General features: G+C 54.8%; 1 protein-coding gene across 3 annotated transcripts; it reads left to right on the top strand.

Annotated features, from left to right (window-relative positions):
• The first annotated feature begins 14 nt into the window (after positions 1-14).
• PPRC1 (peroxisome proliferator-activated receptor gamma, coactivator-related 1) lies at positions 15-12,388 on the top strand. 3 transcript variants are annotated; one of them, XM_017726113.1, is made up of 13 exons: positions 15-3,118; positions 3,264-3,416; positions 3,810-3,926; positions 4,302-7,044; positions 7,462-7,515; positions 7,880-7,940; positions 8,280-8,365; positions 8,532-9,330; positions 10,781-10,954; positions 11,122-11,185; positions 11,388-11,509; positions 11,643-11,794; positions 12,101-12,388. In XM_017726113.1, the coding sequence occupies exons 1-13, from the start codon at positions 3,059-3,061 to the stop codon at positions 12,232-12,234; spliced, it is 4,719 nt and encodes a 1,572-aa protein (XP_017581602.1). In that variant the 5' UTR covers positions 15-3,058; the 3' UTR covers positions 12,235-12,388. The 3 variants fall into 3 exon arrangements, with proteins under 3 accessions (XP_017581602.1, XP_017581601.1, XP_017581600.1); XM_017726112.1 differs by having other exon boundaries at positions 3,261-3,416; XM_017726111.1 differs by lacking the exon at positions 15-3,118 and having other exon boundaries at positions 3,128-3,416.
• Positions 12,389-21,321: the final 8,933 nt, after the last annotated feature.

The raw sequence follows: 21,321 nt of genomic DNA, 5'->3' as shown, positions 1-21,321 counted from the left end.
CCCCGGCCATCCCGAGCCCGGGCTGGAGGATGCCGACCCCGTCTCGCCCCTCCCCGACGCGAGCAGAGTGGGCTGCATATGGGGGAAGAGAGGTGTGTTCCCGGCTGATGTTTTCCGAAAGCAGCAGAGGAATCCACGGAGCATCATCTGGCTGTGCCGCGCTGACCGGGCAGAGCCCCCCGGCTTCCCGGGATCACCCCGCGCTCTTGCCGGCAGCTCCGGCGCTGTAAGAGCGGCCTTGGCAGTCAGCCGGAGACCATGGCCGCCCTGTGCTCGGGGCGTAGCCGCAGCACGCCGGGCACACGTGTCACCAGCGGCCTGCGGGGGCCTCCGTTGTCCCTTCCGGGGACCAGAGCAGCGAGCGCAGTGGTGTACCCTGCGCCGGGTGGGTGCCGCAAGAGCTAGTGGCCACGCTTAGACTGTGTCCATTGCAAGCAGTTAGCTGCAATCCCAGCACCTCGCGTGCCAAAGCCCATTCTGAGGCTGTGGGCATCCTCCCTTCTCCCCGGCAGTGCTGGTTGCTTGGGCACAGCGTGGCCAGAGCTGAAGCCTGTCCTTGAACGTTCCCGTGACCCTCTTCCCCGCTGCGCTGCTGTGAAGCAAACACAGGGAGCTGTGAAAGGCACGGGGGTTTCCCCCTCTCCTCCGGGTGAGGAGTGACAGGGGTCTCTGGCAGGGAGGAGAGCGGGCAGGGACACAGGAGCAGGCTGGGCTGGTTTGTACCCCCGCCCCGACGCACAAGCCAAGCGATGCTCAAGCGATGAGGGCTGCAGGAGGTGCCTGTCCCCAGGTGGATCAAAGGGTGACTCACGGCTGTGGGACTCCTTGTTGCAAGGCGCTGAGTCAAGGGAGTCGAGGAAGGCATGCGAGATTGCCCTCCCTCCCTCCCGGGCTGCGGGCAGGAGCCGCAGGAAGAGGCCATTTGAGTGGAAGGGTTTTACTTCCCTCCCTCCAAATGTCCAGCGCTGATTACAGCTGGAAACCTCTTATTACATGCTTTCCTTGGGGACAGCCAGCCCTGTGGCTAGATGGGCAGGGCTGTGCAGCCCCGGGGTGTCCCCCGGATCCCTTTGCCATCACCAGGCAGGGGTCAGATGATCCCCGCGTCCTTGGGCTGCTGATGCTCCATCCTGCTGGCTGCTCCGGTGGGCCGGGGGTTTTTTGCCCCGGGTGCTTCTGCCTGCCGGTCACCGCTGACTCAGGGTTGCACGCCGGGGCTGGGTGTGTGAGCCTGGATGTTCTCCCAGTATCTGCATGAGGATTGGCCGGGAATCACAGCCAGGCTGCGCCTAGAGGGCTGCCAGCAGGCTCTGCGCTGTGCTCTGACCGACAGCCAGCACTGGCGAGGGAGGGGACTGGAGATGCTGAGTGGTAAAACTGCTCTAAAACTGCTCCATAGCCTGATCTGCATGGTGGGGTGGAGTGGTGTCCTGGTGTCACTGGTGGGCTCCACTTCCAGGTAGAGGGCCCTGGGAGAGGCTGGTCTGGGCTGCCAAGCTGTCTGCTGAGCCCCAAAGCACTGCAGACTCCTGGTCTTTTGGGCTCCCATGTCACAGACCAGGGCAATTTGGGATGAGTAGCTTCGGGGCATTGCTGTGGGTGTTCCGGCTTTGATTCCCAGCCTGGTCTTGGGGTGCCTGTGTTCTAAGGTTGCACAGGGCTCCTGGCTGTGCTGTGGCCAGAGGTGCCTGCTCTGTCTTACCGGAGCAAGTCTCTGAAGAGCCCCAGGGACCAGGGGTTTGGGCATGTGGCTTTGGTGCTGTCGTATTTTAGAAACACCTATTTAATGAAGTTCCTGCTGTCTCTCTGTTTCAGTTTACTGCTTGCTAGAAGAGGATTTCAAATTATTAGCAGGTTCTCTATAGGGACAAGGTACATTTTGTTCTGCATGGGCATAGGCTCATGCAAGCTGTGGTACCTACGTGAAACACGAGCTGCATCAGATGTGCATCCCCCAAGGTTCAGCTGTATTCTCACAGTGCTGGTGCTGCTCCAAGGGCAGGAAGATGGGTCACAGGCTGCTCCCAGCTAGCTTTGGGAGGGAGGTGTACTCTCCCAGGGCTCTGTCCTTGGTGGCCTTATCTTCCCAGTCTCCATTATCTCTCTGCCTAAGCCCATCTACAAACAGGAATTCACATCCTGTCTCGTGCCGGTAACACGTCTGTGCTGCTGCTCTGCTCTGTATGTCCTGCAGCTCTGCTCAGCTGCCTCGCCCAGCATCTGGACATCCTGCAGCACAATTGTGTGGCACCCTGGAGTGCGGTGCAAATACTTTCTTGAAGTTATTCAGAATTACCCAAGCATCCCTGGAGGTGGCTGGGGGACTGGAAAGGATGTGGGGTTGGGAATTTGAAGGAGGAAGAGTAACAAAGCTGGTTTGGTCCTGGATTGCAAGCACAGACCATGTCCCCTTGTAGCCTGCAGCAGAGGTATTGGGATAGGACTCTGGCAGTGGCAGCTGGCTGCACCCCTGTTGCTGACTCCTGCACTTTTGTTATGAATTTCATAATGGTTTTGGGCTTATCTGAAGCGCCAACAACTGGAATTGGAGGAGCGCGTGACAGTCCATGAGGTGGTGGGAGCCTGCCTGTCCCCTCCCTGTCCTGCATGACCAGTGTGTGGTGTTGGGCAGAGCCTGGGGGTTTTATCCATTCATCTTTCCCAGTCATGCAGAGTGAATCAGGCAGAAATTTTTGGTGTGGAGGCATCCTGGGTAATCAGAAGGGTCTCGGGATGAAAGCAGCACAAGTCTTTGTGCAGTGGACTCTCCTGAAAACAAGGGGGAAGGTCCCCTGTGCCACCTTCTGATCTGCAGCTGTGTCCCACCTGCTTCCCCTGCATGTTTGGGGTGCTGGGGGTGCCCAGCCACTATTTGTAGTGCAGGTTGTTGGGAGCACGTGTGTACTGCAAGGAGATCAGTGCTGGTAGTGGGGCTGTGCAAAGTGTTAACCTGGCTCCCCACGCTCCTCGACAGTGCTTTTCCATTGAGGAGGATGACCTGAATTTAACATCGTTGGATGCAGAAACCATCTTAGAAGCTGAAGAGATCCTGGGGACAATGCAGAACTATCTCGACTCCTCTGTGATCTCCATCATTGAGGATCTTTCTCTGAGCGAGGTGGGAGCTCACACACAGATGCAGGATGTGGCGGCCGGGCTGGCCCTGGTGGTGGCATGGGTGGGAGTGGTGGCAGCGTCCTCCATGTCCAGGTCTTGTGGTTGTATCCCATTGCCCTCTGAGAATGTCCCTACCCTTGCAGCAGAGCAGGGCCTGCCTGGATGCACAGAACGAGCTGTCCCTACTGACTGCCATCACAGAGATCCTGGACAGCACGGATGATGAGACCCTGTCCCCCTTTGACACCATCATGGATGCCGAGCTGCTGACCTCGCCTCGTGAGCGGGAGAATCCCTCGGTGAGTTGGGGAGCAGATCCAGCCTGACCCCCAGAGCCCATGGGAAGATGTTCAGGCAGGGCTCTGCTAGGTCCTAGCACGATGGTGCCCTGAAATAGTAGGACCCTGGTCCCCAGTACTCTGAGATGTACTCTCATGATGGTTCCAATGTGAGAGAAGGGCTCTGGGGGGGCCATGCCTTCGCCTTGGGTCTTTATGTAGAGCCAAAGATGTGCCAGAGGCTTTGGGGAGAAGCATGTCCCCAATGGGAGCTGTGTGTGTTGTGGGTGAAACAGAGCTGTTTCCTCTTGGGCTCTGTGGGGTGAAGCGCGTGGGCACTGTGGGGCTGGGCATGGCCTGTCCCCTCCAGCAGCATGGACCTGCCACTGTCTCATTTTCTGTCCATCTTTCCAGTTTCAGAAGTTTCTCACCTTATCCCGCCCGTTGCTGGAGTGCGAGAGCCCTACCCTGGAACAGCCTAAGACTCTCAGGCCTCTCAGCAGCAGCAGCAGTGTCTCTGTGGTTGGGAAGGTGAGCAGCTGAGCAGGGGAAGCTGAGGCAGCAGTGTTGGGGTGGTGCTGGGATAACTGTCCCTGCTGCAGCCCCCAGCCCCAGCCTTCCCTCCTGGCACAGGCATCCTTTCCAGGAAGAGATGCTTTTGCAAGGCACCAGTAGCAGTGGGAGCAGGGTCTTCCTGAGGTGGTGGGTGCCAGGGACTGGGGATGCTCCCATAGGAGTGTCGGGTTTCCAGCTCTGTTGTGTCTTACTGGGCAGGTCAAATGTGTCCCAGCTTTTTGTCTGCCATGGGGCTTTGCTGTAGAGTTGCAGTAGACCCACAGTTGGCTGTCCTGGGGGGGTGCTGGTAAAAGCCCAAGAACTGATGTTTGCTGTGGTCCCCCTTCCCAGACTGACACAGAACTGGCCTGGGACCGTGCTGCTCATGGCCTGGAGGACCCAATGCTGCCAAAGAAGCAAGTCTGCAGCACCCCGAGGGTGGAGCGGAAGGTGGGCCGGCACCGAGCCCGAGAGCAGCCCCTGCCTCAGCGCAGTGATGGGGAGGAAGAAGAGGAGGAGGCAACCTTGAGCCTGGAGCTAGACAGCAGCATGGAGGCTGTGGATTTCTGTGTGAGCAAGGCTGGGGCAGTGCTGGAGGAGCATGAAGACCCCTGCATCATCAACACAGGTGATGTGTCCCTGAGTGAGCTCGTGAAGTCCATGCACCCCTACTGCCTGCCCACCTTCACTGTGTGCCTGGACCCTGACACTGAGCCTGTAGCCAAGGAACTTCTGAGCAGTCCTGTCTTGCTGGAAATTGTGCCTGGCGAGGGAGAGAGTGTGGAGATCCCTGTGGTCCTGCAGCCCTTCACTCCCAGCTCCCATGACCTGGAGCCCCAGCTCCTGGCAGCAGAAGAGAGTACTAGAGAGTCAATCCCAGAAGATCAAGGGGACCTGCCAGGAGCTCCAACCCAGGAAAATGGGGTGGAAGAGGAGGAGGAGGAGAAACTGCCTGGGAAGGAGCCTTCATGCAGTACCCCAGAGGGCACCTCCCCACCGGAGACAGCAGCACGTGGAGCTTCGCATCCCAACAGCAGCTCCTGGCACAGCACAGAGGCCCCAGCAGGTGGAAAACGTGAATGCTCTGAGAAGGGACGGGGCCGTGAGAGAGCAAGGAAGAGTCGGAAAAAGAAAGCAGAGGAGGACCAAAGCAAGCAGGCCAGGCCTGGCAGGGATTGTGTAGCCCACCGGCTCCGTTCCACTGGCTCTGGACAGCCTCTTGTCCAGCCAGCCATCAGCCGGCAGCGGGCAGCATGTCCCTCTGTTCAGGTCTCAGACTTCCTGGCACAGCAGCTGGAACGAGCCCGGAAGGAGGGGCAGATGGAGCTGCATGCTGAGCGGGCACCGCGACCCCGGGGCAGGCCTCGGAGCACAGCAGGGGCCTTCCTGCCCAAGAAGGTGAAGCAGGAGCTGCAGAAGGAGCCAGCACCAGAAATGGTGAATGTGGCCCTGGAGAAGAACAAGACTCTGGTGCCCCTGGAGAAGACTGCACCAAGCATGGAGGGGCAGCCAGCAGCTGCATGTCCCAGCCTGACATACCAGACTGAGAGCCAGGAAGATGCACAGCCATCTGCTGAACAGAGCAGTGGGGTCTCGGAGGCTGCCTCTCAGCCCCCAGAGCAAGGTGTGGGGCTGGAGCCTGCCCAGAGCCTGCCAGCAGCAGAGCCGAGTGAGGGCCTGCCTAAGGAAGCCAAACCCAAGGCCCTAAGCCTACGGGAGTACCGCATCCGCATGCTGCACCGTCAGCCCAACATGGGTGGCAGCCAGGAAGGCAAGAAGGAAGTGGCCAGCAAGTGGCCCAGTGTCCCTGAGCCTCCGACAGAGCTGGCAGAGATCCCCTGCCTGGTGTCACCCATGCGCTCTGCCACTGAGGCAGATGGTGCTCAGAAGGGACCAGACAAACCCATCAGCCCTGCTGCTGTCCCTCCTCCTGCTGGCAAAGCTCCCACTGCTCTGACTTCAGCCCCAGCACCCACTATGGCTCCACCACCCCCATCAACACCAATGCCTTTTGTAGCACCCAACGTGCCCCCAGCTGCTGGGGTGGCCCCCACCGGGATGCCGCCAGCCTCTGCCGGTGCTTATGCCCTTTCCCCACCAGTGCCTTCCTGGCCCTGCTTCACCCCGCAGCCCATGGGCTGCCATGGTTTGCCCCCACCACCCAGTGCCAGCTCCTCCAGTACTTTTCACGTGGTGCCTGGCCTCCCACCTCCAGCCATGGCCTGGCCCCCTCCACCTGTGCCCCCCCCGCCTCTGTTTGGCCCAGGTGGCCCCTATGCCCCAGTTGGGTGGGCACCACCATCCTACTGGCCAGGAATCCCCATGCCACCTCCGGTGCCTTCCCTTGCGTACAGGGACTCCGGAGCAGCAGTGCAGGTCACGACTGCCTTCCCAGCTGGCAGCCACCCTGGCACAGCCCTTCTGCCTGGGCAGCCTCCTGCCACCCCTCTGCTCAGCTGCCCAGAGCCACCAGCCTTCCCTGTCCAGTTGCCCACTACCCCGGCCAGCGACACGGGGGCTGCAGGTGGCCCGGCCAGGCCAGCGACTGGCAGGGTGTCAGACCCCAGGAGGCAGGCACGGCTGGCAGGAGAGAGCTCTCTCCCCAAGGCCCCTCTGACTCCAGCCCCAACCCAGCCCCTGCCAGCCCCCTCAGCTGCCACTGCTCAGCCCAGCAGAGTCCCTCCGGCAGTGCCAGTCCCCCAGGCTGTCCCCACCCAGCCTCTGGAGGAGCCCCAGGCTGCAACTCCCAACCAGGTCCCAAAGGCCCCCCCAGCTGCCATCTGCTGTCCAGCAGAGGTGTCTCCTGCCCCTGTTGTGGAGTCCCCTGACACCCACGCCATGGAGAAGGCTGCAGGGCCAGGCAAGGAGGCAGTGGAGAAAGCCCTGCTGGAGCCCAAGGCAGCTCCTGGGCAGGAGTCGCCTGGCCAAAAATCCGCCTCCCAGGCTGTGGCACCACCACCGAAAGCAGGTCGAGAGAGCAGCCTTCCCACCAAGGCACCCACTGTGCAGCCATGGAGGCACCAGCCGCTCCTCAGCCCAGCCCAGCGCAGCGACAGCAGCAAGGACATCGTGCAAGCCTTCATCAGCGAGATTGGTGAGTGGGAGGGCTGCAGGATGCCGGGTTGAGTGTCACCAGCCAGCAAGGGTGAGGTGCTGCTGGCAACCTGGGTAGCAGGACCAGTTTCCTGGCACTTCTGGGGGCGAGGGTGGCAAAGCTATGCCCACAGGCTTGCAGTCTCTTCCCAGTACTCTGCTAGGATGTTGCCTCCGATGGATGGTCTGGGCTAGCTGTCCTGAAACTACTCCCTTCTGGGACTGCAGAGCTGGGTGCTCCTGTCCCTGCTGCGGGAGACACAGAGCTGCTGCAAGCTCTGTCACTGCTTCTCCTCCCCAGTGCTTGCCCCACCATCCAGGGAGGCTGATGCAGGGGGAGAATGGGGCGGGGGTGCATCGCTGTGGTGCTGGGAGAATTCTAGCTGATCTGACTTGCTGTGCTTTCTCCCTGGCCCAGGGATTGAAGCCACTGACCTGTCCAGCCTGCTGGAGCAGTTTGAGAAGTCTGAAGGTGCGGATCTGGCCTGCCATCCCCTGCAGGGCTCCCTCCATGCCATGCTGGCCTCCCTGGGCTGTCCATGCTCCCTGTGGCAGGGTGGTAGTGGGAGGGCTGAGATGCTGCTGTCTGTGGGCTCGTGTTACCCTGCCCAGGTGTTTTGTCCCGTCTCTGCCTTCATCTCCTTGGCCTCTGGAAACGCCTGGGGGTCCTCAGGGCAACCAAGGGGGTGGTGGAAGTATCTGTGAAGGAAAAGGGATGTGCAGCTCCTATCTTCAGGGAGCGGGGTTTCAGGTGCTGTGAAACCGCTTCCGAGCTGTTCTGGGGTGCTCTGTGGCCCCCACTTGTTGCCACTCTCACCTACCTGTTCTCTTTTCAGCCAAGAAGGAGGAAACTCCTGTACAGCCCCCTGAGGAAAGGCAGCTAATGGGGAGCTCTGGGTGAGTACCAAGACCTTGGCAGCGGTGCCCAGCGTGGAGCCCAGCAGAGCAAGGGCACAGGGCAGCTTTCAGTCCTGGCAGGGTTTGAAATGTGCTGGGGCTGTGTCTGTTGGCCCAGGAGGGGCTGAGTTTGTCACTGGACTGTGACAGAGCTGGCATTGAGGGGGGAAAAACTGGGATGGGCATGATTGAGCTGTGCAAGTTTTATCCTTGCAGCTCTCTTGGATCTTCTGTCCTCGTGAACTGGCCAGTGGGGCAGATTGAGTGGGTGCCCCAGGTGTGGGGAGAGGGGCTGGGCTTTGCCTGCTGTGTTTGACAAGGCTCCTTTCCCATTCTCAGGCCCGAGACCCAGCAAGATGCACCAACCCAGCAGGACAGGAAGCCCCTGGATGGCCTGCAGGCCTCTGAGCTGGCCAATGTGGCAGGTAATGAATACTTAGGGCGAGGCAGGGGAGTCTGCCAGGTCCTGGCAGGGCTGTGGTGTGTCTGGGGGGCACCCTGGGGAGTGAGGGGGGCCAGAACATGAGGGAGCCCCAGCTGGGTGGGTTGCAGCAAAGGGCTGCTCTTGTAAGCATTCTGGTGTTCTCTCAGGCCTCACGCCCCCAGCGACACCTCCCCACCAGCTCTGGAAGCCTTTGCCTGCTGTTTCACTGCTGGCCAAGACCAAGTCACCTGGGTCCATGCCCCAGGAAGGGACCCAGAAGACAACCAAGCTGATGAAAGCCAAGCCACTGCCCTCAAACAAGATCCAGGTGAAGAGCATGGTACCAGCCCCTGCTGGCACAGCCCCCAGCCACGTCTGCTCGGGAGACCATGACTACTGCATCCTGGGTACACCACAGCCTGAGAGCAGCAGTATCCCTGGCACGCAGCCTCCTGCCAAGGGTGGCTCCCGCTGGAATGTCAAACACCACCGAGACATCACTATCAAACCCATCTCCTCCTTAACCAAACGGACGCTGAACCAACCTGAGCCCATCCCACCAGCCCCTAACACCACCATGGGGCACAGCCAGGAGCCCGTGGGGATGGCCTGCCTAGCTCCCCTGGATTATCGGACTACCATCCCCAACAAGGCCACCACTGGGTGTAGCAGTCCCCCCACCTCAGTGCTCCTGTCTCCAGCTGCATCCCCCTGCCGGGATCAGGAGGTGCGGACTCCCAGCGCCCAGCCCAGCCATGCTGCTGCCAAGAGGTCCCTGCGCTGCTACCGGAGACCCCAGGACTCACCCAGCCCCTCCACTGACAGCTGGAGGGTTGGCCGGAGCCGCGCCAGCCGTTCTTTCAGCTCCAGTTCGGATGGAGCTAGCGAGTCCTCGTCTTCGTCTTCATCCTCGTCCTCCCGATCCCGGTCACGGTCGCTCTCTCCACCCCCCAAGCGGTGGCGAAGGTAAGCAGTGGATTGTTGCTTGCTCTTGGGGCAGTTGTCCAGTGGGTGGTCAGGTGCACAGACACATCTTTATGGTTCTACTAGATGGCTGGATTTGTTCTTTTTGTCCTTGTGGCCCTTCTGAAGAGATGCTTGACTCACAGAGGCTGGGGGAGCTGCAGCAACACCCTGCCCAGCCATGTCTGGCTGAAGCCCACATCTGGGCTGGTGTGCCTGCAAAGCCACGACTGAGCCAGGCTTCCATACTCCTTCTGGAACACCCAGTCTGTGCTACAAGTCCTTGGCTGCATCTTTGCTTTTGGATGCTTTTTCTGGGGTATTATGGCAGGTGTTCATATTTGTGCTGTGGGGCTGCTGCAGCCCTTGGTGCTCAAATGAGAGGAGCCACAGTGGAGTTCTTGAGGGAGCTGCTGGAGGCAAGCAGGGAAAAACCTGTCTGCTTTGGCAGCCTTGGAGGCTCCCTGTTCTCCTTATGGAGGTGGCTGTGTAGGAAAGTGGGACACCTTGGTCTCTGTGGGATGCATTTCTTTCAGAGTCCTTGTGCATCTGAGTGATGTGCAACCTGTCCCAGCTGGGCTGGGAGGCACTGGAGCTGGTGAAGGGTTTCTCTTTCTGTCATTCTCCTGGTGTTCAGCCAGTTCTGGTGATGTCCCTGGGCATGAGGGGCCTGTCCAACCAGGACTCCTCCATAGATGGCCAGTAAATGCAGAGGCTGGAGCTGGAAAGAGCAAGTATATAAATGCCATGTTCCATGGATGTGCAGCTTTGGGACTGTCAAGCAACGTGTCTGGCAAATCAGCTGGTCTTGTGCTGGATAATGTCCCCATGTACTGTGCCATCCTGACTTGCAGTCCTCCAGGAGAATACGTAGCAGAGCCAGGCAGCATGCCCTGCCAGGCCGGGGTTTGCCCATGGCAGGGACCACCTATGGCCAGCATGTCTGGAGAGGGACTGGGCTTCTGGCTGGAGGCAGCACAGCTTAATCCCAGAGGTGTTCCGGTCCTGCTGTCCTTAAGCTTTCCCTGGCCCTGCTGGAGAAGCTCTTGCAGTCTCCGTTCACACAGCTGTTGAGCACGACATGGATGTGATGGCTCCATTGTTGTCCTGTGCATCGTGTGGGGCTCAGCACAGAAGTCCTGGCCCTTCCTGGGCCCTCCCAGGCACAGCCCTGTGCTTCACAGTTCCCCCATGACTATTTCTTGCTCTTTAGAAGCTGTGCCTCCTGTGAGCCTGCTCTCTTTTCTCTGTGGCATTGGGAGCCAAGTGGAGCAACATTTCTGTAGTGTTGTTACTGCCCTGGCAATCTTGGGCAGATGCTTTCCCATCCTGGGGATGGGTCCTGTCTGAGTGGGATGCTGGATACCATGGGGATGATGGAGGTCTTTTTCTCCTTTGGAGCCTCATGATGCTGGACAAAGGGAGGGCTCAGCTGTATCTCTCCTTCCCCCAGGTACCGCTCAAGATGTTCCCACAGCTCCTCCTCTCGCTCCAGCTGTGGGTCATGTGGCAGGTCCCGGGACAGGTCCTCATCCTCATCATCAACATCCTCCTACTCGTCCAGGTCCACGTCTCGCAGCCAGTCCCGCTCCCCCTCACCCCACAGGAGGAGTAACAGGTGGAGAAGGTGAGTGTGGCCACCCTGCAGGGGGTGTGAGCTCTCCTCAACCCATCTCCCAGCCTCCTGTGGAGGAGGGATGGACCCATTCCTTCAAGATATTCCTTGTGTTTGGAATCAATCTTCTGAGACCCCCATGATTCTGTAGCTCATGTGCCTGGTTTCTGCCCTGACAGATACAGTTATGATGCACAGGACCACTACCAAAGGCAGAGGATCCTCCAGAAGGAACGTGCAATAGTGAGTGATGGAGGGCTGGCAATCTAGGGCTGGAAATTTGGGGGTCCACAGCCCCTTTGTCACTTGAGAAAGCCATGGGGGCGTAGCCTTGCCAGGAGCATTGCTGGGAGGCCCTGGCTGGGGCACAGTGTGGTGGGTGGCCATGCAGGGGGGTGCTATGTCCGAGAGGTCCTGCTCATGGCTAGGGCATCCCTGCCTGCAGGAGGAGCGGCGAGTTGTGTTCATCGGCAAGATCCCCAGCAGAATGACACGGTCGGAGCTGCGGCACCGCTTCTCTGTGTTTGGGGACATTGAGGAGTGTACCCTGCATTTCCGCTCCGAGGGGTAAGCGCAGTGGGGAGATGGGTCAGTCCATTCCCAGGGATGACTCCTTTGCCCTTTTCCCATTACTCAAGGGGATGGTGCAGACCAAGGGGGGTCAAACGTAACTGTTGCTGCTGATCTCCTCCGGTGTCAGGGATAACTATGGCTTTGTCACCTACCGCTATGCTGAGGAAGCCTTTGCTGCCATCGAGAGTGGACACAAGCTGCGGCGCCCAGATGAGCAGCCCTTCGACCTGTGCTTTGGTGGCCGCAGGCAGTTCTGCAGGAGAAACTATGCTGACTTGGGTGAGTTGCACAGTCTCCAAAGTTGGGGGATTGGCACCCTGGGTCCTTCTCTCCTTTCCAGAGGAGTAGGAGTCCCCATCCTTGGGGTCAGTCAGGGTTGACAGCAGAGCCACATCCAGGAACGGTCCTGCCCTGAAGGGAGGTTGAATGGGGGCTCCCTGTCTCTCCAGCACTGTGTTGGAGGCTGGCCCAACTCTGGGTCTAGAGGCTGGCATGTGAAATAAGATAAGAAGTTTGCTGTGGGAATGGCCAGAACTGTGCCAGTGTTTCCATGGGCTCAACACAGCCTCTCCCCATCTCTTCCAGATTCAAACCGGGAGGATTTCGACCCAGCTCCTGTCAAGAGCAAGTTTGACTCCCTGGACTTCGACACTCGGCCCCCCCGCCCCCACTTTTATACTCAAATACAAAAGGCAAAAAAAGTATGGAGAGAGAGATGAGGTTTTTAATAAAAAGAAAAAGGAAAAAAAGAAATTTGTTTTATAACCAATATTTAAGGAGGACGGGTCGTTGGCCTTCATCTGGAGCGGTCCAGGCAAGTGGCAGCCCTGGGCTTGCCCCAGACATATAATAAATGCGGATGCCCAAACAGCAGCACTGCCTTGTCTCCTCCTTTGTGTGGGCTATTCCCAGGTGTGGGTTCAGGCTGTCCCCCTCTCAGGACTCCAGGGACTCTGCAGTGATATGGCCCTATGAAATACTGCACAGGTTGTGGACTGGGCACAAGAGGGGGGCAGGATTGAGGTCACCAAGTGTATCACTGTCACTGTGGCAGCCCACAATGGCCTGGCACGGGGTGAATGCCTCTCTGAGGACCTCTCTGACCGTCTCTTGGGCTCTTTTGGCTGCAGGGCTTGGCACCCCGAGGCTCCCAGCCGTTTTGGGGGTCACCTGCACCTCCCGCGATGGCCACGGGGGGGCAGTGCACGATCCTCCACCGCTGCTCCCGTCAGTGGGCTGGGAACAGACTGTAGCCCTTGGCCAGAACTCGGGCAGGGCTCCACTTGCTCCGAGCCAACTGCCCTGTCTGCCTGTCCCTTTCGAGCCTGCTCCTTGGCTTTGCTCTGGCTTGCCAGAAGGAGAGGAGTGACATCTCATCTCTGGATTTCCCCTGAGGGAGAGGTGTTTGTGTGACTGTAGAGAGGTTACAGCTGTGTGCAGTGTGATGGTGCTTGGCAGTAAACGATGGACAGTGGCAGGGAGGGATGGATGATGCCTTTCTAGGCCCCCTCAGTGCATTGCAGCTCATGGAGGAGAAGAGCGATCACAGGCAGCCTCCAAGGGAGTATGCTTGGGACTGCTGCCAAGCATCTTTCCTGCACCCTGCTCTTGTGCTGGCAGTCAGAGAAAAGCCCTGCCTTTGGACTGCTTCTCGGCTGGGACAAGCTTGGGAGTCCCTTGCAGGTGGAGCTGGTCTCTTGCAGGTGGCAGTGCTAACTGGGAACCCCAAGCTGGCACCAAGTGCCCTGGCTTCAGGACTGGGACAGGGTGCAGTGGTGCCCATTTGAGCCCCCTCTTGACACACCCTGAGTTAGGGAAGCTTGCAGCTGCCTAACTGGGCAGTGCAGAGCTGGGAGGGTGTGGAGAGAAGTGATGGGCAGGGGATGGACCCCCATGCCACTCCCATGGTTCCTCATGGTGTTTGGGGTGGGAGGGGGGTGGTCAAAGTCCCTTCAGATCCCTTCCTTGATGAAGGCAGCACCTACTCCAATAGTGTGAGAGCAGGGAGGGGAATAGGGGCAATAAACCTGGGGGGGGTTCAGCCAGGCTGATGCTGATGTTGCCATTTGGATCATGTTCAAGGCTCTGAGCCCTTTGTAGCTGTGCCTGGGTGCTTTGCAGCAATCTTATGGTCTGGCACTGTGGCTGGAGCCCATCTCTTCCCTCATTGCTCCCCTAGATGGAGAGAGGTGCTCCTGCTCCTGCCTGCAGTGAGGCTGCCTGCAGGTGGGCCCTGAATGAGCTTCCACCCTGTTGTCTCCTGCCTGGCCTTGGAATTTGCACAAGGGAGAGTCCAAGGAGGCAGCTGCAGGCAAGGGTGTGAGCAGGATAGGGGGAGGCAGGCAGGGGGCTGTTAATCAGTAATGCAGTTCTTCCAGGGACATCGAAGGAGGGGGTGACAGCCAGAGCCCAGTGGGGTCTTGTGGGGAGGATGCGCGTCCCTTTCTGTGAGTTCATGCAAAGCCCTGTGGCTGCAGCACACCTGCAGCCCCTTTCCTGCCCAGAACTGCTGGATCGATGGTGGTGCTGACCAGCATCTCCCTGGTCTCAGAGCTGCCACAGCAGTACTGAGGTCATGTGGATCCAAGCAAGTGTTACAAGGAGAATGTCTGTTAAACCAGCTGCGAAAATACTCTCAAGCTGTTGGGTGATTCAGGCCTGAGGAAGGGTTTGCGTGCCTTAGAGCTGGGGTGGTTTCTACAAACACTTTAGGTGATCTGAAAGTTTCTTTACAGCCTTTCCTCGAAACTGTGGTGCAGCTGAAGAGGCAGGCAGGAGTGGGGAGTGTTACAGGCAAGGTGGAGCTGGCCATGGGATGTCTGCTGTCAGCAACCCCAGGAACCTCACGGCATATGCTATTCCATGCACCTTAGGTGTGTGCATTTGGCCAGCCCAGTGAGCATGGCATCACCCCAAATATGTGTGCTGCTGATTGTTGTGTGAACAAGGCTGTGTCCTTGTGTTCCTACAGCTGGGCTGCACATGGTCCCCTCTCCTCCCACTGCTCCTGCGGGTGAGGAAAGGCAGGGGGTGTGAAAGCGTTTGTGTTGCCAAAAGAATTAACACCCTGCTGTTGTGCCCTATAAATCTTCTGAGTGTTAGAGGTTGGCTTTATCCCCCTGTGTTATAGTTTAATGGTTTCCGTTAGCAATAACCTGTCCCTGTGTTCTTGGTTATTGATTTAAGGTTTGTTGTCAAGGGTGTGAGAGTTGCAGAAAGGCGTTTTCCTGCCACCCAGTCAGTGGCAAAGGCACTGTTGCAAAGAGGAGGCAGGAGTGTGGAAAGCAGTGCAGAGCTGGCTCTCTGGAAGCGTGGCTGCTGGCGGGAGCTGTCTGGAGAGAATTGGGGACAGTGGCAAGGAGCAGCATTTGGAGCACATGGCTCACCCTGTCAGGCAAGCCAGAGGTGAGGAGCAAAACTGAGGCTTTGTAGGAACCCCAGTTCTCTTGGAAACAAATTCGCTTCACCATAGGACAGCCGACCTTCCTCCCTCAAGTAGCAGCATCCTGTGCTGCCTGTGTGAGTGGCTCTGCCCCTAGGTCCAGCAGCCCATGGCTGGGAAACACACAGAGGGTGTTTTCCAAGAGGTCACTAAGCAGAGCTGGGGTTTTCACTCTGTTTCTCTTCAAGGCACTCTCAGCCTTTCCCCTTCTGTTCCTGCTACAGACTCCAATCTCCAGCAGTTGTCCCTTCCTGCACCAGGCCCTGCTATCTACAGTCTTCTTCTGGAACAAATATCTAACGGATTGATGCTGATTTCATACCTTCCTTCTCCCTTTCCCTTTTCATTCTCTCGTGCATTAGTATGTTCTGAACATGATCTCCAAGCTAGAAAGCAGCTAGAAGGGCATCCAGATTGGTCTTTCATAGTGGGTAAAACCTGCAAGATGAGGGGCTTGTGCTCTGTGCATAAACTGGTTTGGACCCCATATGCAGAAGGCAGTGGGGCAGGAGGAGAGTCTGACAGCAGCACTCCTTGCACACCTCTGCCTGGGGCTGAAGGCTGCACAGCCCTTGTGCTCGTTGCTTTGCAGAGCTCAACATTTCCTCGGCAACAGCAGAGTCCCTTATCCTCAGGAAAGGTTATTCTGGGACTACGAGCTGGGTGCTGCCAGGTGCGGAGCACCCACACTGCTGTGAGGTGGGTGTGCTTTCCCACGCTTAGGATATTCACACTTAAGATGTTCAGCATACTCATCCTGAAAGCTGACAGGGACCCCAGTGGGCAGAGGTGCCAGGCAGGAACCTGGTTATGGTCCTTGCTGTTGACACCCATTCCAGTCTCTGGGACCACCAGTCCTTGAGATTCAGACTTACTCAACACACCCAAGGGCTCAGAGCTCCTGACCCAAAGCAGAGGTTGCTGCTGTGGCATATCTGTGCCTCCCCAATTTGGGCTCTCTCCACCAGGAGCCTCACAGGGGTACCCAGCTCCAGGGTGCCTCCTGAGAGTGACCATGGCAGTCTGGTGCTGGGATTGCTGCAGGCAGGCTCAGAGGAGCCCCAGAGAGCTGGGAGAGGTGCTCATGCCACTTTGGCATGCAGCATCTGCAGGTTTGGGGCTCCCTCACTCTCACCACACCTACTCCGCTCTCTTACACACCCCTCATCCCAAATCCCTGCCTGCCTGCAAGTAAGCCCTGGAGGCCAGCCAGTGGTTGTGTGTCCTTTAAATCTGTGTTTGTACAGCTGAGAGCCAGGGTTAATGCCCCTGTTCCCTCTTAGAGCCGCTGCTGCAGTTACTGTGTTTGTGTTCGCACTGGGGCAGTCCTCCAGCATCACCCTGTAGTCCAGCGTCTGCAGCTGGGAGTAAGCATGCAGTGAATATCCTGTTGGTGCCTCTAGTCTGGACACCTGCTCCACTCACCCCACAAAACAGGTGCTGCAAGTGCTTTCAGACTCCTCTTAGAAAAAACCTGCAGCTGTAACATGCTACAGGAAGCAGGCAGGGAGATTAAGGAACCATTGGTCTGCAGCTTGGCAATGGCAGAGAATTCATGAAAAAAAATTACATAGGATCTAGAAAATAGATGTGAACTTGGGGAAGTAAAAACCCAAAGCAAAGAAAAACAAAACAAAAAGGCCTCAATCAAAACCACACAAAAACTGCAACCACAATTTTTCTGTCAATCCAGGAAAATTCCCTCCTGACCCTAATCTGGCAAGAGCGTTAAGCCCCATGTGTGAGCAGACCTCTGGGACTGTAATGCTAGGAGCACCAATGCATGAGACCTAGAGCTTGCCTTTAGTTTCCCAAAGGAAGGAAAAACTCGGTACCTTTAGAAGCAAATTAAGAGGGAAATTGGTTATTCTTCATCATCACAATGACCAGCAGAAACCTGGAAGCCTGGGGTAGAGCAACACCTCCTCCAAAGAACCTTAGCACTGCTAACTCCAGGATCTGTATCCCAGGCTGAGCTGCCCATTTCCAGGGCTCCTTCACTTACGAATGAATGGAGGGAATTCTATCAAACTGAGTGTTAAATTGATCCAGGTTTTTCTGCCTCATTACCTTTCTTGGAAGGCTGGTCCAGAACATCAGTCCTGACAGGGGTATAAACTCTCTAATTCACCATCTAAACTTGTTACATATTTTTTGCCATTATTGTACATTTTACATATTTTCTTAGCATTTTTTATTTACAATTTTCTTTCAGGGGTTCTTCAGAAATACATCTGTCCCTTTTCAGCACCTGTCTGGCCAGAACAAACCAAACTCTTTTAGTAGATTCTTAGTCACCTTGTGCTTGTTTGTCTCAGCATCCAAATAGTTTTTCTCTGTGCAGTGGAAATTTATCCTTCCTGGATGTAGAACTGCAAGTATATTCTGGAGGAAGTCTCACAATGCCTTGCGCAATGGCAATAATGTTTCTGTCTCTGCTAAAAATAACTTGTCTGATGCATCCTAGCATAGTGCCATTCCTTTTTCACAGAAGCATCACGCTGCTGCTTCATATTCATCCTTCAGTGCAGTAAGGTCTTTTTATTCCTTTGTAGCCTTCATTTCATCAGTTTATAGCAAATGTCCTTGCTGCTAGTCCCCAAGTGTTTAATCTGCCCTTTCTGCCATTAAATTTCACCTTACTTCCCTCATCCCTTGACAAGGTCAAGGTCCCCTTCTTCCCCTATGAGGAACTACTACTCTCAGCAATTGCAGTACCTCCCAACCCTCTGCTGCCTCTGCATTTTGGGAGCTTGCACTTGGCTCTTCTGAAATTACCAATGGATTTACTAGCCTGAATTTATTCTCAGAATATGTGGTTAATATCTGTCCTGCAGCCTGGTCATGCTTGTGTCTAATGCAGCCTGGACAGTTTCTCTTGTATCTCCTCTCCAACCTTGGGATTGATCTTCACCTTTAGCAGCAGTTTCTCCTGGTTTGTAGCGCATCATCCTTAACTCTGAACTGAGTGCTTTAGTCTAAGAAACTGGCAGCCTCATCTAAAGGATTATTTCTATTGTGCTGTTCCTGTTTCCTTAGGCATCTCCTCACTCTCCGTGTTCCCCTCATCACCTTTACTGTAACAGAGTTAAACTCACTTTTGAGGTTTGATTGCAGCTGGTTCATTTCTCCTCTCCCCTCACCTCTCTCCTTGCAGCTCTGCATTTGGTGTCTGCTCCTCCCGGCAGGTCTGTTCCCTGACTGATGGAGCGGGCTCACCATTCACGGAAGCCAGGTCTGAAATGATGTTGTGTTTTACGTTACACTGAATCGATACAGAAATCTGCTTTCTGTCTTGTCAGAGGATATCTGAGCACTGCTATTCTGGCACTGTTTACTGCCTGGCATTTACTGTGAAATTAAAGACTCCTATAATTGCACAATTCCTACTCTTTATTCGTCTTGTAGCCTTGAAGACAGCACAGTTTATTCTCAAGGCTACATCTGGTGTGTGTGTAGCCAGCCCCTGAGAATACCTGTGCAGGGTCCTTTCTACCACCCTTTCACACACCTCCTCAGGACGTATCTTATCCATGTCATTCCCTTTTATGTCCTTACAATGACCTGATTTGCTAGCAGTGCTTCACGACTTCCTGCTCTCCTCCTACCGACCAGGTGCTGCCAGCCAGCCTCCACTCCTGCTTATCTCTGTGGCTTTGTTCCAGGTGGCACACTCTGCCTGCGCCAAGTGTTCCAACACATGCTGGGATGCACTATCCTCTGGCTCAGCACCTTTCTAGTATGCCAACAGTCTGGCTTGCCTGATGTGGCCACAGCAAATGGCAAAACTTGGGGAGAAGCCTACAAAATCAGTAGCACAGGCTGTCACAAAATCTGAGAAGGAGAAAAAACTTGTACTGGGAAAGGATGAGGGAGATAAAGGACATGGTGCTTCCAGTTTAACCTCAAAAGATTCTGGTTAGGTGACGACAGAACCTTAGGAGATAATGCTGGTAGGACAAATGGATTTAACACCTCTCAGCTTAATCCAAGGGAGACCCACCAGTCCATGTGAAAATGCTAAACAAGGTAAATTGAGTGTTACTGGAAAGCTTAGTCGATGGGTGAGTTACAAGGTTGTGAAATCGTGTATGGTATCAATATAGCATACAAGCTCTGTTCCCAGGTGAACTGGTGAGTATTAGAAACTGCATCTTCAAATAGCATATTTTTAGAGGCAGGAAATATGTAGAGAAGTAGCAGAAAATACACTTTCTCAGTTACCAAGAGACAGTTGGAGCTTGTCCCTAAGTAAAGCTCTCTCCTTCAAGTACCTGGGGGTAAAATGATTCCTGAATCCCACTTATTAACTAGAGCAATGCTGCATAAGCTCAGGAAACAGGACTTTACCAGCTCTAGCCATGCAATCCAGAGCATACATGCTTGATAGAATCATTCAAATAGCCTGGAGCACGACCATCAAAGGACTTGTGAAGTGCACAAAGAACATTGATGGTGTGGTGTAATGAAGATGTGGAAACTGGGCAATGTCTGTGTATCAGAACTTCCAAGACCTGAGACTGCACTTAGCATGTAAGCAAAGCACTTAAATTGTTATAAAAATGCACATTAAGTGAATAAGAGATGATCATAATGTTTGGGGAAACACCTGGTATAAGGAATGAGGAACTACTTCAGGCTAAATTTGGCTTTGAAGGCTGGCTAAGGGACAGTTAGACCTCACTGTGATCCATTTTCACCAGTGGACAAGAATGAGTTCTACTTACAGTCTCACGTGAGTGAAGAGACCTGCAGGATGTATCTGCTCATGAATTGTAGCTGGCACTGGAGGAAAATGAATAAATCAGACTTCTCCGGATGCTGGTGGAGGCAGACTTCAGAGAAGGCAATGCTATTAATGGCCCAGATAAAAGGAATAGGTCAGAGCAGGACAGGATCTCTGGAGTGCCAGCAGCAACCAGGGCAAGAGGGGACAACAGCCAACACCATTTACTGCTATGGACAGCTGTTCTCTTAATCCCCATCTCTATCAACATCTCTAAACATCTCCATGTGATAGCAAGGTTGGTGAACCAGTAACCCCTCCCAGATCCACAAGCTGGGCTCAGTTTTGTCTTTGTTTTCTCTCTCTCCTGGTGCTTTGACTAGTGCTTAATTCAGCAACCAGGAAAAGAGGGGACAACAGCCAACACCATTTACTGCTATGGACAGCTGTTCTCTTAATCCCCATCTCTATCAACATCTCTAAACATCTCCATGTGATAGCAAGGTTGGTGAACCAGTAACCCCTCCCAGATCCACAAGCTGGGCTCAGTTTTGTCTTTGTTTTCTCTCTCTCCTGGTGCTTTGACTAGTGCTTAATTCCTCAGACCTCAGTGCTTCCCATTTGACTATTCACTTCAGAGCTATCTATTAATGAAATGTGTGTAAGTTAACAGGGACTGAAACCTGGTCTGGGACCCTCAGCCACCACCTTATTATTTCAGCAATATTTCTCTCAGCATGCTTGAAGACACATGTTGGAGTGAGGCAGTTACAAGGCTGGACCCAAACTTCAGTAAAAATTTTATATATACCCATTGCTTTTAAACCACAGCTAAAAAATGTTTGGATGTGCACAACTGAGTTTGGTGATAGTAGCCTCTAGTCAAGGTCATTTTTCTGCACTGTTCGTCCCTTAAAGCTCTCTGTTGGGCCCCTGAGTCCCTGTAGGCTTCCCCCTACTGTGTAAAACATGTCTTTATTAGTAATCTTCATGTTTTTAGAAAGCTGTTCTTTGAAAATTAATTTGGCTGCCTTAAATGTGTTGGGTTGTGGGGTTTCATTATTTTTTTATTTAACTTGGCAGAATTTGGGATTTTCTGTATTTCTTCTTTGGCCATGCTTATTCTTTTTGAAGTTTCTTTTCTCTTTTTTCCCTTCTAAATGTCATCTTTTTTCTACTGATTAACTGTGCCAGACTTGGGATTATTTATTATTTTAGGTTGTTGTTAGGATACTTCGAGTGATGCCATATTTAAAGCTTTAAATGAAGGGTCTCAATGTCATTGCAAGCATTTGTCCTTTCATCGGCTTCTTTAAAATCCTCTTTAATTACTCTGCTGACTTCTACACTTATTCCCTTTGGAAGGAGAATATCCCCATTTCCCTTTTAAATTACATTGCACTGCAGTGTACTTTTCTGTTGCTTTTTCCTCTCCTGCCATAATATTGGATTTGAGCACATTGTGTTCCTAAAGACAAGGTGACTCTTCATTATTACATTTCAAACTCCCTCCTATGTACTGCTTGTGACTAAATCAAGAGTTCATTCTCTACTTGGCTCCTCTGAGTGGTCATTCTAAGAAATATCCATTTATGAGGGCTAAAAATGCAGTCTTTGCATCATTCTTTGACATGGTGT

Source organism: Corvus brachyrhynchos, unplaced genomic scaffold (assembly GCF_000691975.1).
Source record: "Corvus brachyrhynchos isolate BGI_N302 unplaced genomic scaffold, ASM69197v1 scaffold61, whole genome shotgun sequence".
Lineage (NCBI taxonomy): Eukaryota > Metazoa > Chordata > Aves > Passeriformes > Corvidae > Corvus > Corvus brachyrhynchos.
Note: the sequence above shows the minus strand (reverse complement) of the source record. Positions and strands in the feature narration are given on the sequence as shown.

Excerpts from the sequence above, each read along its gene's own strand:
- PPRC1 (XM_017726111.1), top strand. The coding sequence starts at position 3,144 with ATGTGGCGGCCGGGCTGGCCCTGGTGGTGGCATGGGTGGGAGTGGTGG. Across the intron at positions 8,366-8,531 it reads TGAGCTGGCCAATGTGGCAG|GCCTCACGCCCCCAGCGACA; the intron begins GTAATGAATACT and ends GTGTTCTCTCAG. Across the intron at positions 11,186-11,387 it reads TCCAGAAGGAACGTGCAATA|GAGGAGCGGCGAGTTGTGTT; the intron begins GTGAGTGATGGA and ends CCCTGCCTGCAG.